This window comes from Carassius auratus, unplaced genomic scaffold (assembly GCF_003368295.1).
Source record: "Carassius auratus strain Wakin unplaced genomic scaffold, ASM336829v1 scaf_tig00000854, whole genome shotgun sequence".
NCBI classification, from domain to species: Eukaryota; Metazoa; Chordata; class Actinopteri; order Cypriniformes; family Cyprinidae; genus Carassius; species Carassius auratus.
In genome coordinates, this window is record NW_020523327.1 from 3,740 (window position 1) to 17,610 (window position 13,871).

Sequence of the window (13,871 nt, forward strand, 5' to 3'; positions counted from 1 at the left end):
TAAGTGAAACTATTTAAGCAAGCTATTTCATAAGCCAAATATTTCATGATAGGACTCAAGACTTAAAAAAAATACTACCATTGTTACCATAGAATTTAAACCATCAACTGATTCAAAAAAAGTACTGGATTATATGATGAATCCAAAATTATATACATAAACAATAAATAAATACAAAATTTGCAATTAAATTCACGATTGACAGGATCCAAATTTTAATTTAAATTAAATGTATGCATTTAACAGACGACTTACATTGCATTCAGGCTAACAATTTCTCCTAACATGTGTTCCGCAAAAATGTTAAAGCTCAACTGAATGCCAACAAGTCTAAAAAAATAAGAATGAAGAAAAAAAAATTAACTAAAGAATATTTAATATCTTGAACTATATTATTGAAATATAAGATTCAAGATTCATAAAAACCTTATTGTCTATCAACCAGTAATAGAACCACATGTAATAGAATGTAAGCTTTCTCCATTCAAGTATAAAAGGACTGTAGTTGAGAATTTGTTGCCTGCATAAAAAATAGCTGCCTGGAGGCATAACCAAAAAGTGAACAGACTTGCCTCAAAGGGACTGAGTGTGCTCATAAAACCTCTTTTATATTTCAAAGTACATGCATATAAGTTAATATACGAGGTTAAGGCAACTGAGATTAATCACACAGCTTTACTTTAACAACAGTAGATAACTTCTGGCACAACAGAGCTGTGCAATAACAGTTTTTCCGATAAAATGTAAATATTAAAATGAGACTTATTATTTTTTTTAAGAAATAAACTCTAAAGAAATAAAAACATAATCAATCTAGTTCACAAAGAACTCCTTCTCAGAATGTGTCAGCTTCTGTGTGCCTGCAATCCGTGAGAGAATCTGAGGTAATCTCTCGTCTCTGACACGCAAGCAGCAAATCAACCCCTTTGTAATTTCGTTCTGTAGCGGAACTGTGTGATAAACTGCCTGAAAATGAAGTTAAAACCGTGTCATGTAAAATATACACCATGTGCCTTGATAAAGGTCAATGTGATCTATAGTTCAGCTCTGTGAAAGCTGAAGCATATTAAAAGACTCTTAATTGCTTTTCTTGAAGATTTTCCTCCGGATGTGTTGTGTTTCTACCAGTACACCCTCAGCTTCCGCAAGTCACCAAGATTTTTCAGAGGCAAATAGGTGGCGAGCTAATTATTTGTAAGCTAAAGGCCATTCCGCCACCTCATTTAAAACTGAAGTGATTTTGTGAAAATGAAGTGAGGATACACACTTGAGAGACTGAGTCACTAATGACAAACACTGAATATTATGTCTGTATAGAGCTCTTGAACAAGGTTTATTGATCTAAATAAGTACACAATGAACTGAATTAAGAATTATTTTGTATATTTTTTGTATATATATGTTTTTATAATGAAGAGAATTATACAAGTTTGTGTTACTAATGTTAGCTATTGTTTGTCACTAATGTCTAGTATACAGATTTGTTAACGCCTGCACTTGTTTTTCATAACTTGAATTTGGTCTGAATAGCATGCACAGCTTATATATTGCGGGGAATATTTTACTTTACACACACATCACATTTTTTGCAATACATGTAGCTCTGTTTAAATCTCCCACAACCATTGCATGATCATCCCACCAATCCCAGTACCATCCCACCTGAACACTTTCCCCCCAACTGCCAAGCCCCACCAACCAACCACCATCAATTTTTACTATTTACATTAAAGAATCGCTCAAAGCAATTCGATTTTTTGGCATCTGTGAAGCAATTTAGTGAGCTGACCCTCTGAGAAAACAGAAATTATTTCAGCTATTTCATAATTTAATTATGATTCCAATAGACACAGTACACAGAACAGACATAATGAACTTAAATGTTTATATTACAGGAAACATTCTTGCTTTAATGAGGCCATTAATGCTTTCATATAAATGCATTAAAACCTCACTCGCTCTATAATGTAGCTTGAATCTTTGTAATCCCAGACCAGAAAACAGGATCTGAAACATCCATTAAACACCTCATGAAGTAAGTTCACAAGGAGGCTGTAAGAGTTCCAAGAATGAGTGATGTGTCTGAGGTCGCGTGTGAAAATGTGTGATCACGTTAGTGAGATGATGTCCGAAACTCAAATTTGACCTGTACTGTTGTGGAGAACATTAAAAAACTTCAGTACTGGCAAGCCAAGGTTTGTTTACCGGGTAATGTATTCTGATAATGGTAGCTTAGCAGGGGTATATGAATTTGTTTAGCTTTATAGAACTCTGCCAAATGCATAAATGTAAGTCAAATGAAACAAAACTGCATAGACAGACAGAACTCACCTTAAGCTGAAAGTGAATTCTCACAAACTTCTCTTGAAGAAAACATAGACCTGCACTTTAACCCTTTTTCCCCCTTTAACGCCTTTAAACTGAGAAGTCTGGTTCATGTTTTTACTTCTGACTTCAATCGTCTTTGATTCAAGGGTCAAACAGACAGCTGATGACGTCTTTTAAATGTACCACAGCAGACTAACAGAAAACTCTGAACACGATGGTCAGTGGACTCTAATGTCAAACAAACAATCTTAGGAACAATTTTTGTGCTAAACGAAAAAGTATTAGACTGCGGGAAATAAATATTTTAATATTTCAATGTAACTGTCCATCTTTCTGAATGTACACATTATTTCAAAGTAGGCAAAAGGGCATCATAATTCTGCATGCTCTTATTAGATTTTATGCAGGTGTATACATTTAATGAGACAACACTTTGAGTTTTACAGTTTTTGATTGAACACATTTCAAGGTTATTAATAACATTGCTGTGTATAACAATTGGGTCAGATTTGTGCTACTGATATTGCCAGATGATATTATTAATATAACTAGCTCTTATATTAAATGGAGAGGTTAGTGCATAGTGGTTGCTGTGGTATTCTACAGTAGTTAGTATTGCTTTCCGCCCATCCATATGTATTTTTCATGCAACTGGAAGTCCAATTGCATAGGAAAGTAACATCATGCTGCTCCCAAATATGCTGCATGATTTGAGGCTTAAGTATCATCCATTCACATTGTTCAGTACTTTTTTATTTGGTGTTTGTTTAATGTGGATATTTGTGATTGTTTAGTAATATAGAAAGCTTCTGCTGTAATGTATGATATTTTATTATGTGTCAGTATCCATCTGACCTTCTTGCTTTTAATTTTTGTTAGAAAGCATCAGGGAAATGTGAAGTCCTTCAGACTTGTGCCCGGTGGCTTTTAAAAACATTCTCCACTATGTATTGCTCATCTCATCCGTGTCGCAGCTCCTCTTCGCCTGATGACTCAATACTAATGCATGTCTACTCAGAGTTGAAAGCTGCAAGTTTTCAATGTTCTCGGTTAAAACAACAAAAAAACAAAAACAATGAAAGAATAAAAAAATAACTCTATGAAAACAACAAGCAGCACAGATCCTTTGTTGTACACAATTAAAATTAAGCATTTTGCCCAAACTTGAAGAGGCAATTCTTTCAGATATTAATTAAACTACCTACTTTGAGATATAAACACCTGCTTGTTTTGATCAACCTGGCTGTATTATTGGAGAGCTTAGTGTTAGCAGTTAATGGGAAATGTTATTTGGCTTCTTTCAAACCAGAAAATGAATTAGAAAACAAATGCATCTAGTGTATTGTAATTTATTTTTTCAGCAATTAAATTCAGATTTATTTTTAAAAAACAAACAAATATATATATATCACAAGCTCGGAGTCTTTTCTTTGTGACCACACACACACACTGAAACATGGAGATCGTCTGTGCTGTCAGTCTTACTGAAATGCATCAGATCAGTGACTCACAGCACTTGTGACTGACTGAAGTACGGTGGGCGGGAGGTGTCATGAGCTCGGTCTAAATCAATCAATATGCCCTGATCATACACATCCTGTCTGTTTCATTGCAAGTCTTGTGCTGGACAAGAAACCTGGAAAACATATCCAGATCACTCACCGTAACCCTTCTCATGGATGCATGAAGCAACCAGCAGTGATGATGATGCAGAGAAAAGGAAGTATTGACTTTCTGTTCTATGTATTCAAGATGTCATTAAGCATCTGCTTTAAAAAGGCTCAACAAACATTTTCACTACTGAAGAGAAAAAAAAATAATAATTTTATCAACTTGTAAATAATGCTGTCAAATTAATTATTAACATCCAAGATAAAAGTTTGCATCTACATAATTGATGTGTGGGTACTGTGTATATTTATATTTATGTATAGATACACACACAAACATGTATATATTAAGAAATATGTGCAATATATGAATATACAATATAAATGTATGAATATGTTTGTGTGTGTGTATATATATATATATATATATATATATATATATATATATATATATATATATATATGTGGGTGTGTGGGTGTGTGTGTGCATACATATATTATTTACAATTAAATGATTTAACAGCACTACTTGCAAATAAAACAAAGATTATTATAGTATGTAAGAAAACACTATTTCACTATTCCTATTTCAAAACTACGTTTAATTTATTGTGTTACTTGGTTTATTTTTAATTGCTTGTGAAATTTACTAGCAATCTATGAGTGGAACTACACCATTTTTTATGCATGTAAATTTACATTAAAATACAAAGACAGCCCAAAATTAAGCGGCGCAACACAAAACGGCACAAAAACTATTATTAGAAAAGTTCCCTATAAAGTTATTTATAAAGTGCATATCACTAAAATCAAACAGAAGAAATACAAGTCACAGAAAAAAGGGAACACATAAAGTTGCCAAATTGGAGACACTGGTGATTTAGATCAATTACCTCACAGGGCTGCTTCAACAGCATACACCATTCTGCTTAATCTTTTTCACTCTTGATCCCTTTCTATAAATCTATCCCAGCTTACATTTACAACCGCAAACACATGCAGCTCTAGCAGACTGTGACCGAGAGAAAACAGTGAACACAAAATCCATGCACACCTCCACAGATAAACAATAAATTCCTGTCATTTCTTATCAGAGCTTGTGATCACACATGCCTTCTGCTTGAAACACACAGAAAGATGTGAAACAACTAATTCACATTGTTTAAATGGGAAGTGTGTAAATTTGCAATTGAAATGCAGAAACACAGACACTCCCATCTACCAGTGATTGACCAACAATAGATCTATCTATCTATCTATCTATCTATCTATCTATCTATCTATCTATCTATCTATCTATCTATCTATCTATCTATCTATCTATCTATCTTGATGCTCTGGTTTGGTAGCATTGCAACAGAGCAAAAAAAGCTTCAGGCTAGAAATAAATACAAACAATTTTGATCATATTTTCTGATTACTGCAATATATATATATATATATATATATATATATATATATATATATATATATATATATATATATATATATATATATATATATATATATATATATATATATTTATATTTAAAGGTAAACAAATAAATAATGCAGTAAAGGGGGTGAAATGTTAGGTAGAGAATGAAAATGAATGGAATACTCCCCCTGGTGGATAAACCGACAAGTGATTATAGTGTGTGTTTGTGGACCGGGAGGGATTTGCCTTCAACCCGAGCCCCTGCTGATATTGAATTCATCACAAAGGAGTGAACAACAGTGCTGATGCAATAGAAGAGCTAAGATCCATATTTATAAAATGATATCCAGATCACACACTTTGTCTGATACTGGCTATACAAGCTGAAGGCCAAATATGATTCGGCTAGATAAAATGTTGCTCTGAAATCCACACACCATATACCAATACCAGACTCAAACACACACACACACACATAAACATATAAGCTGCATATCTATCGCTGACAGCAAAACGAACATGGTGTGCTCAGTTTTTATTAAAATACACCATCCACCAAGCACAAGTCTATGATGACATGGATATGTAAATCTACACCTCAATATTATGGGGGACATGTTGGTTTAACGGCCTTGTCAAAACCTGATGTAAAGTATAAGTGACTCTCGACCACTCATCCACGGTTACGTATGTAAATCCAAACATGCGTATGCAAATCTTGACATGTAAATGCACCACTGAGCTACTTAATGTGCTGATTACAAAAATGGGTCCATTACCAGCAAAAACATGTCATGAGATCTGAGAACTACTCCATTACTAGTCACATCAGACGACTTCAAGAGGGAGCCATTTTAAGAGTTCTTTTAATTTAAACTAAACTATCCCGAAAGCTCTGCTTGTCTGTCTGAATCCCTCGTCCTCCGTGTCTAAGGGTTTCAGTCTGTCTGAGTGAGTGTGTCTGGGTGAGGTCTTGTTTGACTTGTCTCTAGGGAAGATGCTGGAAGGAAATGTCTTCAACGTGATGTGGCGACATGGCCCCAGGGGTCATGTGACAGCTCTAAAATGGCCTTTTGATTCCGATTCACAGCCCATAATAACCATCTTACCAGATCTAAGGCTCTTTTATGTCGCCTCGGCATCCCTACCCTGGGAATTTGCGCTGTCGTCTTGTCCTCTCGCTGCATTTCACCAGGGAAAACTATGCCGCCAAGAGAAAAAGCGAGAAACGGGAGAGTGGGGTGCTTTGTGTGCATTCTTCATAACATCATAACTCACTCTTCTTCCCCAGTCTCAGAAAAACAGTCAGGAAATACCTCGCCTCCTCCAGGCAAAGTTATTGCAGACAATAAAGGTAAGAATGTAGATCTCAAGTGAAGTAGAGCAGTGTAGGGCCTGGGATAGACAAATCACAGCACTTCCTTTTTCTTGCTTTTTTTCATCTCATTTTGGGGCCAAAGAGAGTGAGCGAACCACCTCAGATACAAAACGGCAGAAGGGAACTAGGAAAAAAAATCATATGGACATGGTATAATATTTGTCTTGGGCCACAACAGCAAAATCGATTTAAGGTTCTCTTTTCATTTTAAACAGCAACCCTATACGAATATATAATATTTAAGACAAATACAACTAATATATGGCCTTCGTGCAGCATGAATAAGGCTTACCTGGCTGAGGACTATGAAGAGTCTGTAGCCTGGAGCAACAATACAGCTTCATTCATTGATCATACCTTCTGAAGATTACAGAATGCTTGTAGCAAAAGACATATGTGCCTTTTCATTTAACAGAACAATTTTTCTTCTTGATGCATTATGGAGCTGAACCCCATTCTGTGCTCCTGAGAATATGTGGAGGAAATGTCTACAATACTCTTTATGCTCCCAAAGCCGTTTTCATCTAGATGCTGCCATCATTCCCAGTGTGGGCTGAATAAACAGTGAGATGACCTATGACCCCAGGCTTTATGATCTCATAAGCTCAAATCCAGTTTGTGGTTCAGCTGGCCATACAGTACACTTGTGTGCATTTATTTCCCGCATTACGCTCCTGCGGACTGAGGTTTTCTCTCACGGAAGAATGTCTAGAGCGTGACAAAGACCGAAAGTTAGTAGAATATTTTCTCTGTATGTAGATCCTGTTTGAGCATGTGTAGGTGTATGACTGTAAATGTAATAATAAAAAAAAGGAATATCATATTTTCTAATTAAAAAAAAAAAAAATAATAATAACAATAATAATAAAGGAGGGCAGTCTAATTCTTTATGGTAAATTACTAAACCCAGTGGCAGAGTTTGTGCGTGCATGCACAACATTATGATGAGAAAAAGGTAAAAAAGAAAGAAAAGTAGCTTAACTACCTTACTTTTTCCCCTGGTGAGTTACAGCATAAATGATAAGCCTATGTGCAGCTTTTGGTATATTAATAAAATATCTTGGCATGCCATGGGGCTTTACAGTACTACATACTACATCATTCTGACAGTAGTTTGCCTTGCCATTTCTGGAGGTTAGTTGGATAAGTACACATATTTTGAAATCGGTTTGTAAGATGTTGACATACTGTGTAAACATAACCATGAACTTCATGTTTTAGACATCAATATTAAATAACATGTATTTTATATTTATGTAATAGTAAATACATTTATATGATACATATAACATATACAATATTTTATACATGGTTAATAATAAAACTTTAGTCCAAAAACTACTTATGCCAATTCCCCCCTTACAAAGTAAATAAATGGCAAAATTGTCAAAACTACTTTGCATTCTAAAGTTAAAAAACAAAGTGTTTCTGTATAATATTTTAAACCAACTTTACAGTGAAAACCTTATTGCAATAAAATAAGAAAGAAGTATTTATGATAGCACAAGCACTGAGAGATGAGGGCACATTTCCTGCCAGCCAAGAAATGTGTTTTATATGAAAGGAGGCTTGTTCTGTTCTGCTCTGCGCGCGGACTGGATTGCGCAACAGGCCAAGGTGGATTGGTCGTGTGTTTGCCAAGCTCCCAGAGAAGCTCCCAACCTCCTTTAAATTCGGACTACCAGTCCCCTTTGAGCAAGAGATGATATATTGCTTCTATTAAAACTGAGAGCCACGGCAATGTCGGATTCAAGCACTGATGAGAGTTTTCCAAACCTCACTGCGTTTCTACAGACTGATTCGTATATAGGACAATATGAGGGAGAACTGCGCAGAAGGTAAGCACACCTTAATCAAATGCTGCAAATGCTCACTTGGTTTTATTCTCCATTTTAATAATTTACTCTGTGTTTTTCTTTTTTATCAACATAATAATTTAGATAACTGTAATTTCATACTGTAGTGTTCTTCAGTATGTGCGTCATTCAGGTGGAGCTTGCGGGTCTATGCTAATCCAATCAGAAAGCTGCGTGTTCGGCCCGACGTATCACGCCCTCTAATAAAGAAATCTAAGCTGTCTGCGTTTATATATTAATGCTGCCACGTCTATATGCTCCACATATCAATTAATTAAAGTATTATAAGATTTTAAGTGGATAGTTCACCAAAAGTAAAGTTTGTCATTTACTTGCTCTCATTTAATTCTAAACCTGAACAGAACTTAGTCAGGGTAGGTGTAATTTTTGACAAGAATGAAAAGCAGGCTGTGTGGGATAGAAGTACATCAGTGTGTTAAATGGATTGTACTGTAGTTTAATGGCATACCATGCTAATAAAAACAAGAAACAATCACATAATTTTTAATAACATTACTGGTTATAAAGGGGTAAGTATTGGTTTTAATGGAAAATGGAATTGTTAATAGTTGGTGGTTTTTAATGTTTGTAATAATGGTTGCTATTTTTCAGCAGAGTACCGACTGTTCAGCTAATAGAACTTTAAAACAGACTTTCAGTTGGGAAAATCAGATTTCAGAAAAATTTAAGAACTTTTATACCATTGTTAAGAACCGTAAGTCACAGCCTTGTTTTCATCCATGTGAAATTCAATAATGCACATACCATGATTAAGGTCTGTTGTCATGTTTTGCTGATACTGCATTACTAAATTACCCTTTTTGGATGAGGTATTCCTGTTATTGTTATTCTGTACCTGTTATTCCTTGCTTATTAAGAGCCAAAATGTTGTGAAATTGTGTAACTTTGGCTTTCCTGAACAGACTATCCTTCACCTTAGAATCCTCATGGCACCACCTCATTGTCTCCTCTCGGTTCCATAATAATTTTGGATTGATGTAGTAGCATTTGCCATATTCGGTGAGCATGAGCAGCTTTACTGTGACAGTCATGAATTCCAGACTTTTTTGATTATTAATGTTCATATAGAACTCATAGTGGAAGATATGGGACTGTCAGCTAGTCCAGCAGACAGAGAAAGCAGCTAATTGGCCAGAGCTTGTGAAAACAGGGTGAGATGGCACACAGAGAGACAGCGTCTGAGCTTGGCAGGTTTCCCCTATACCACCAGCCAGTCGTCATACCTTGTTAAAATTCACTTTAATGTCTAGAGCCTCTCAGACAGACACACACACACTAGCACTCGTGCAGGCTTAGGCACATGCACCTGAGACTGGGATGGTTTTTGTGGGGCTGGGAGACAGAAAGTGAAAATTAAGTCAGGCATTGTCAGCAGAATATTGTCCCGGGGGGGTTCAGTTCATGATGACAATTTGACAGTAAACTTTCTTAGAAAAGAATACTTGTGTGAAGTATGTAAATGAACTTTGCGGTTCAAAATATCCATATCCTCACTCAAAATTTAACTTTTTTTTTTGCTACAGCTTCCTGGTTTATGGATGAATGTTTTTTTTTTTTTTTTTTTAAGATGGTTTATCTTATTGTTAGTTGCCTCATTGGTCATATGTGCATTTATCTTAAAGGTGCCATGTGCAAAAATTGAGGTAAAAATATTTAAAAAAAAATGACCTACACGCATCAAAAGAATGAGAAGAAATAAGGGCAATGATGTCATAAAAAAAAATGTCAAGTTATAGTGCTGCAGAGATATCAACCTTAATTAGCATTAGCATTACTAGCCATGGCCCGACAGGTGTCGTAATACCAGTTTCGGCCATGGGAGGCGGTATGCGGGCAACATAACCACCAGCCAACCTGCAATACACGAATAACTCGCACGGCTTGTGGGCGTTCTTGAACCTGATGTCAGTCGTGTGGAAAGTACAGCCCACTACTTCATTTCAGTTCAGGGAAGAGAGTGGAAGGATGGCTGAAGCCCTTGGCAAGAGACCCCTACCACCACCACCCGCTACAGGGAAACAACCACGCTCGGAAGCACAAATCAAATCCGATAGGAAAAGGAGCCGAACCAGAGTAAACATCGGCACTGCTTTCCATCACTGGAGACAACTGATGGACTTGAAAGAAATGAGTTTCGTTTCCGAACTTGCAACATTTCTTTTGGATTGGTAAGTAAGATGCTGTTAGTATTTCACTAGAAGTTTGTTTTATATGTTTGCGTAATTTTTTCGGGAAGTTATAACATAGAAATGTATCGAAGGCTGTTCGATAAACGTGCTAATCTTAGAGATGGCTAACCGTAGCTGCGTTTGATAATTAGCTAGCTATAACTTACCCACAGATCTGATCCGGTTCTCACCTGTTATCTACCAAAGCCCGTCTCTACCAAGCTGATGCTAAAATGTAACATTACCTAAGAAGCTTGAAATGTCTTCGATGATAAATCACCAAATGCTGTAAACATACAGAGAGTCCTATCAGCCCTATTGACCTCTTAACGTTGATAAAAAAAAACACTGATTGAATGACATTATGTATGAGGAATACATTTTGGTCATTACTGTATCTTCTTACGGTGTTTTTGTTTTTTTTACTATAGTAGACATGATCGGTTCAAGTGAGCTAGGGATCTGCCGTGTAACATTTACCAAGTGCCAAAACGGTATTGTTTGAATTGCGTCATAAAATTTACAGAATCTGATATTTTTTTTATATCATAACTAACCTGCTCTGTCTAGGCTGTTGGTCTCCGTGTCCTCTTTGCTTCGTGTTTTTTTTCTGTGCGTGAGAAAATTGATGTGTGGCGTGAAAGCGTGTGAAAAGAGTCAATTGCGTGTGTCTCACGGTGAATGCTTGAGAGTTGGCAGCTCTGGTTACGTTGGTTGGCACTAGCTTGGTCAACATCAGCTGTCTAATGCTGTCTGTCAAATTAATTTAATTCAAATAATGTGTATGTACAACTCAAAATGTAATATGAACAAAACGAATATGAACATATTCACTGGTAAAGGTGAAGGGGAGTAGCTTGAAGATGTCATGTTTCAAAATCACTTGAAATCACCCAACGTTCCTCTGGAGGCAAAACGTCCTCTTAGGCTTCGGCTATGGCTCTAGGGTTGTTGTGAAGGTAGGGGCGGAGCACAGCGACTATGCCGTTTCTCGTTTGTTACTCTAGAGTAGACCAATTCACTTTATCGAGGCATACTGTCCCCATCTGGTATGGTATGTGGAGTGTGACTTAATTTTTTTGCCAGACATGACACATGGCACCTTTAATGGTGTTTATTACATTTGTATATAATAATCATTTCATGTGACAAGGTGTGCAAGCAGGTTGCTATCATGTGATGTGAGAATGAGTCAATATGAGAAGAAATAAATGTCAAATAACATTTTAAATCTGTGGGGAAAATAGTTAAAATTAAAGTGGGGAAAAGGGAAAATTAATGCATACTTATGTAGTGTAAAAATAATAAACAGGAAATTAGTTTTTCAATTTGAGTAAAAAAAAAAAAGCTCTGGTTCTGAATTCCAAAGAAAGTTTTGTTGTTATCATATATATATATTCCCCGGGCGCCGCAGTATAAATGGCTGCCCACTGCTCCGGGTGTGTTTTCACAGTGTGTGTGTGTGTTCACTGCTCTGTGTGTGTGCACTTTGGATGGGTTAAATGCAGAGCACAAATTGGGTCACCATACTTGGCTGAATGCACGTCACGTCACTTTTTTGTTTTTTTTTTCTTTCATATAGAAATATATATATATATATATATATATATATATATATATATATATATATATATATATATATATATATATATATATATATATATATATATATATATATACTGTATTTTTATTTATTTATTTATTTTTATTTTACAAAGCTGCAGCCATATGTCAGTGGATGTGCATCAGTAGCAGGGATGTTTCTGTATGCATTTTATTTTGTGTAGCACTGGAATGGAAAGCAGACTGTGGATGAGAGCTGTGCGGGAGAAAACACTTCTGCTCTATAACAGGATTTGCCATTGATGACAACCGCATCGAACACACAGCAACACATTAAAAACTTCAAATTCCAGTGTGACATCGCCACTCATTATATCAGCTGCTCTTGTTTGAATGAAAAGGCTCTGAGCCTTTTAAGGATCCTGACCATGCTTTCTGTATGCAACACCTACAAAGATCAAGTAAAAATTGTAATGAAAACCATTAGAATTAACAGCAATTTTTACTGTCTGAAGGATTGACAGCCACTTCCCTGCTATGGAAGTTTTTTTTTTTTTTTTTTTTCTGCTGAGGACCAGTTCGAGGTGCTGCAGATGACGCTTCTACCCTAGTGTGAGTCATTACATCCTGATATCGCTCTCTTTCAGCCCTGTGTGCAATGCCGTATTTATTGCTTCAGAAATGAATCAGTTTGATTGATTGCCTTCATCACTGATAATGGCCCCTTTCCTCTTGGGAGCCAGAGATGAAGCTGTTGGCACTTTTAAAGAGCCTGTCGGTCATAATATTCACTGTACATAAAGTAGTGAGTTAAAAGATGGTGTAGCGGCATCATTATACATATACTCAAAGTTACATTTTATTCATTAGCCAGGTCTGAATCCACCTCTGACGTTTGTACAAAATTGATCCAGAATTCCATTTGTTAGGGGCCAACCTTGTAATTGTGCACCCCACCCACCCCTTTTCCTTTCATAAGTAAACATGTCATACCACCTTTGCCTTCTGCCAACAGAGAACAACCACTAATTTTTTTGCTGCCTCATTTATTCTTGCCTTCTTAATATTCCCTTTCTCAGACAATGTTTTTGATAAGGTTCATTTCTATTCAGAATGGTGCACCCAGGGGACTGGATAAACGCAGAGCTTAAATGGGGTGGGAAACAAAAACCAAAAGTAATGTTATTTAGAGTATAAGATTTGAATAAGATGGCATACACCAATTAAGCCCATTCTGGTGCTGCGACACTCGCGAGGAATGCATAAACGGGTTTCTTTCTGAACTCCTGTGCGCATGCAAAACTTTTTTTTTTTTTCATTAAACTTCAAAACGTGCAGTCAGGCATTCTGCGGGTGCACGCGGGGACTCAGAATTGGTTATGAGGTGATCTCTGTCTGTGATATTTATGAGCAGCTCTTGGTTTGTAGGCAATGGTAGCTCTGTCAAGCCACGCAAACGGTTTTTCTCCCTCTGGTGAAACACATTTGTGTAATGCAGGTGGTGGTTGTTTATCTGTGAGCTTATTCGTC

General features: G+C 36.3%; 1 protein-coding gene across 1 annotated transcript in view; it reads left to right on the plus strand.

The window, feature by feature from the left end:
* Positions 1-8,361: 8,361 nt before the first annotated feature.
* The window catches only part of LOC113069090 (1,4-alpha-glucan-branching enzyme-like), a 64,518-nt gene continuing 59,008 nt past the window's right edge, over positions 8,362-13,871 (plus strand). Inside the window, exon 1 of the mRNA XM_026242062.1 lies at positions 8,362-8,571. Within this exon, the coding sequence (XP_026097847.1) occupies positions 8,474-8,571 (98 nt within the window). The 5' untranslated portion in view covers positions 8,362-8,473. The remainder of the gene's footprint in view (positions 8,572-13,871) is intronic.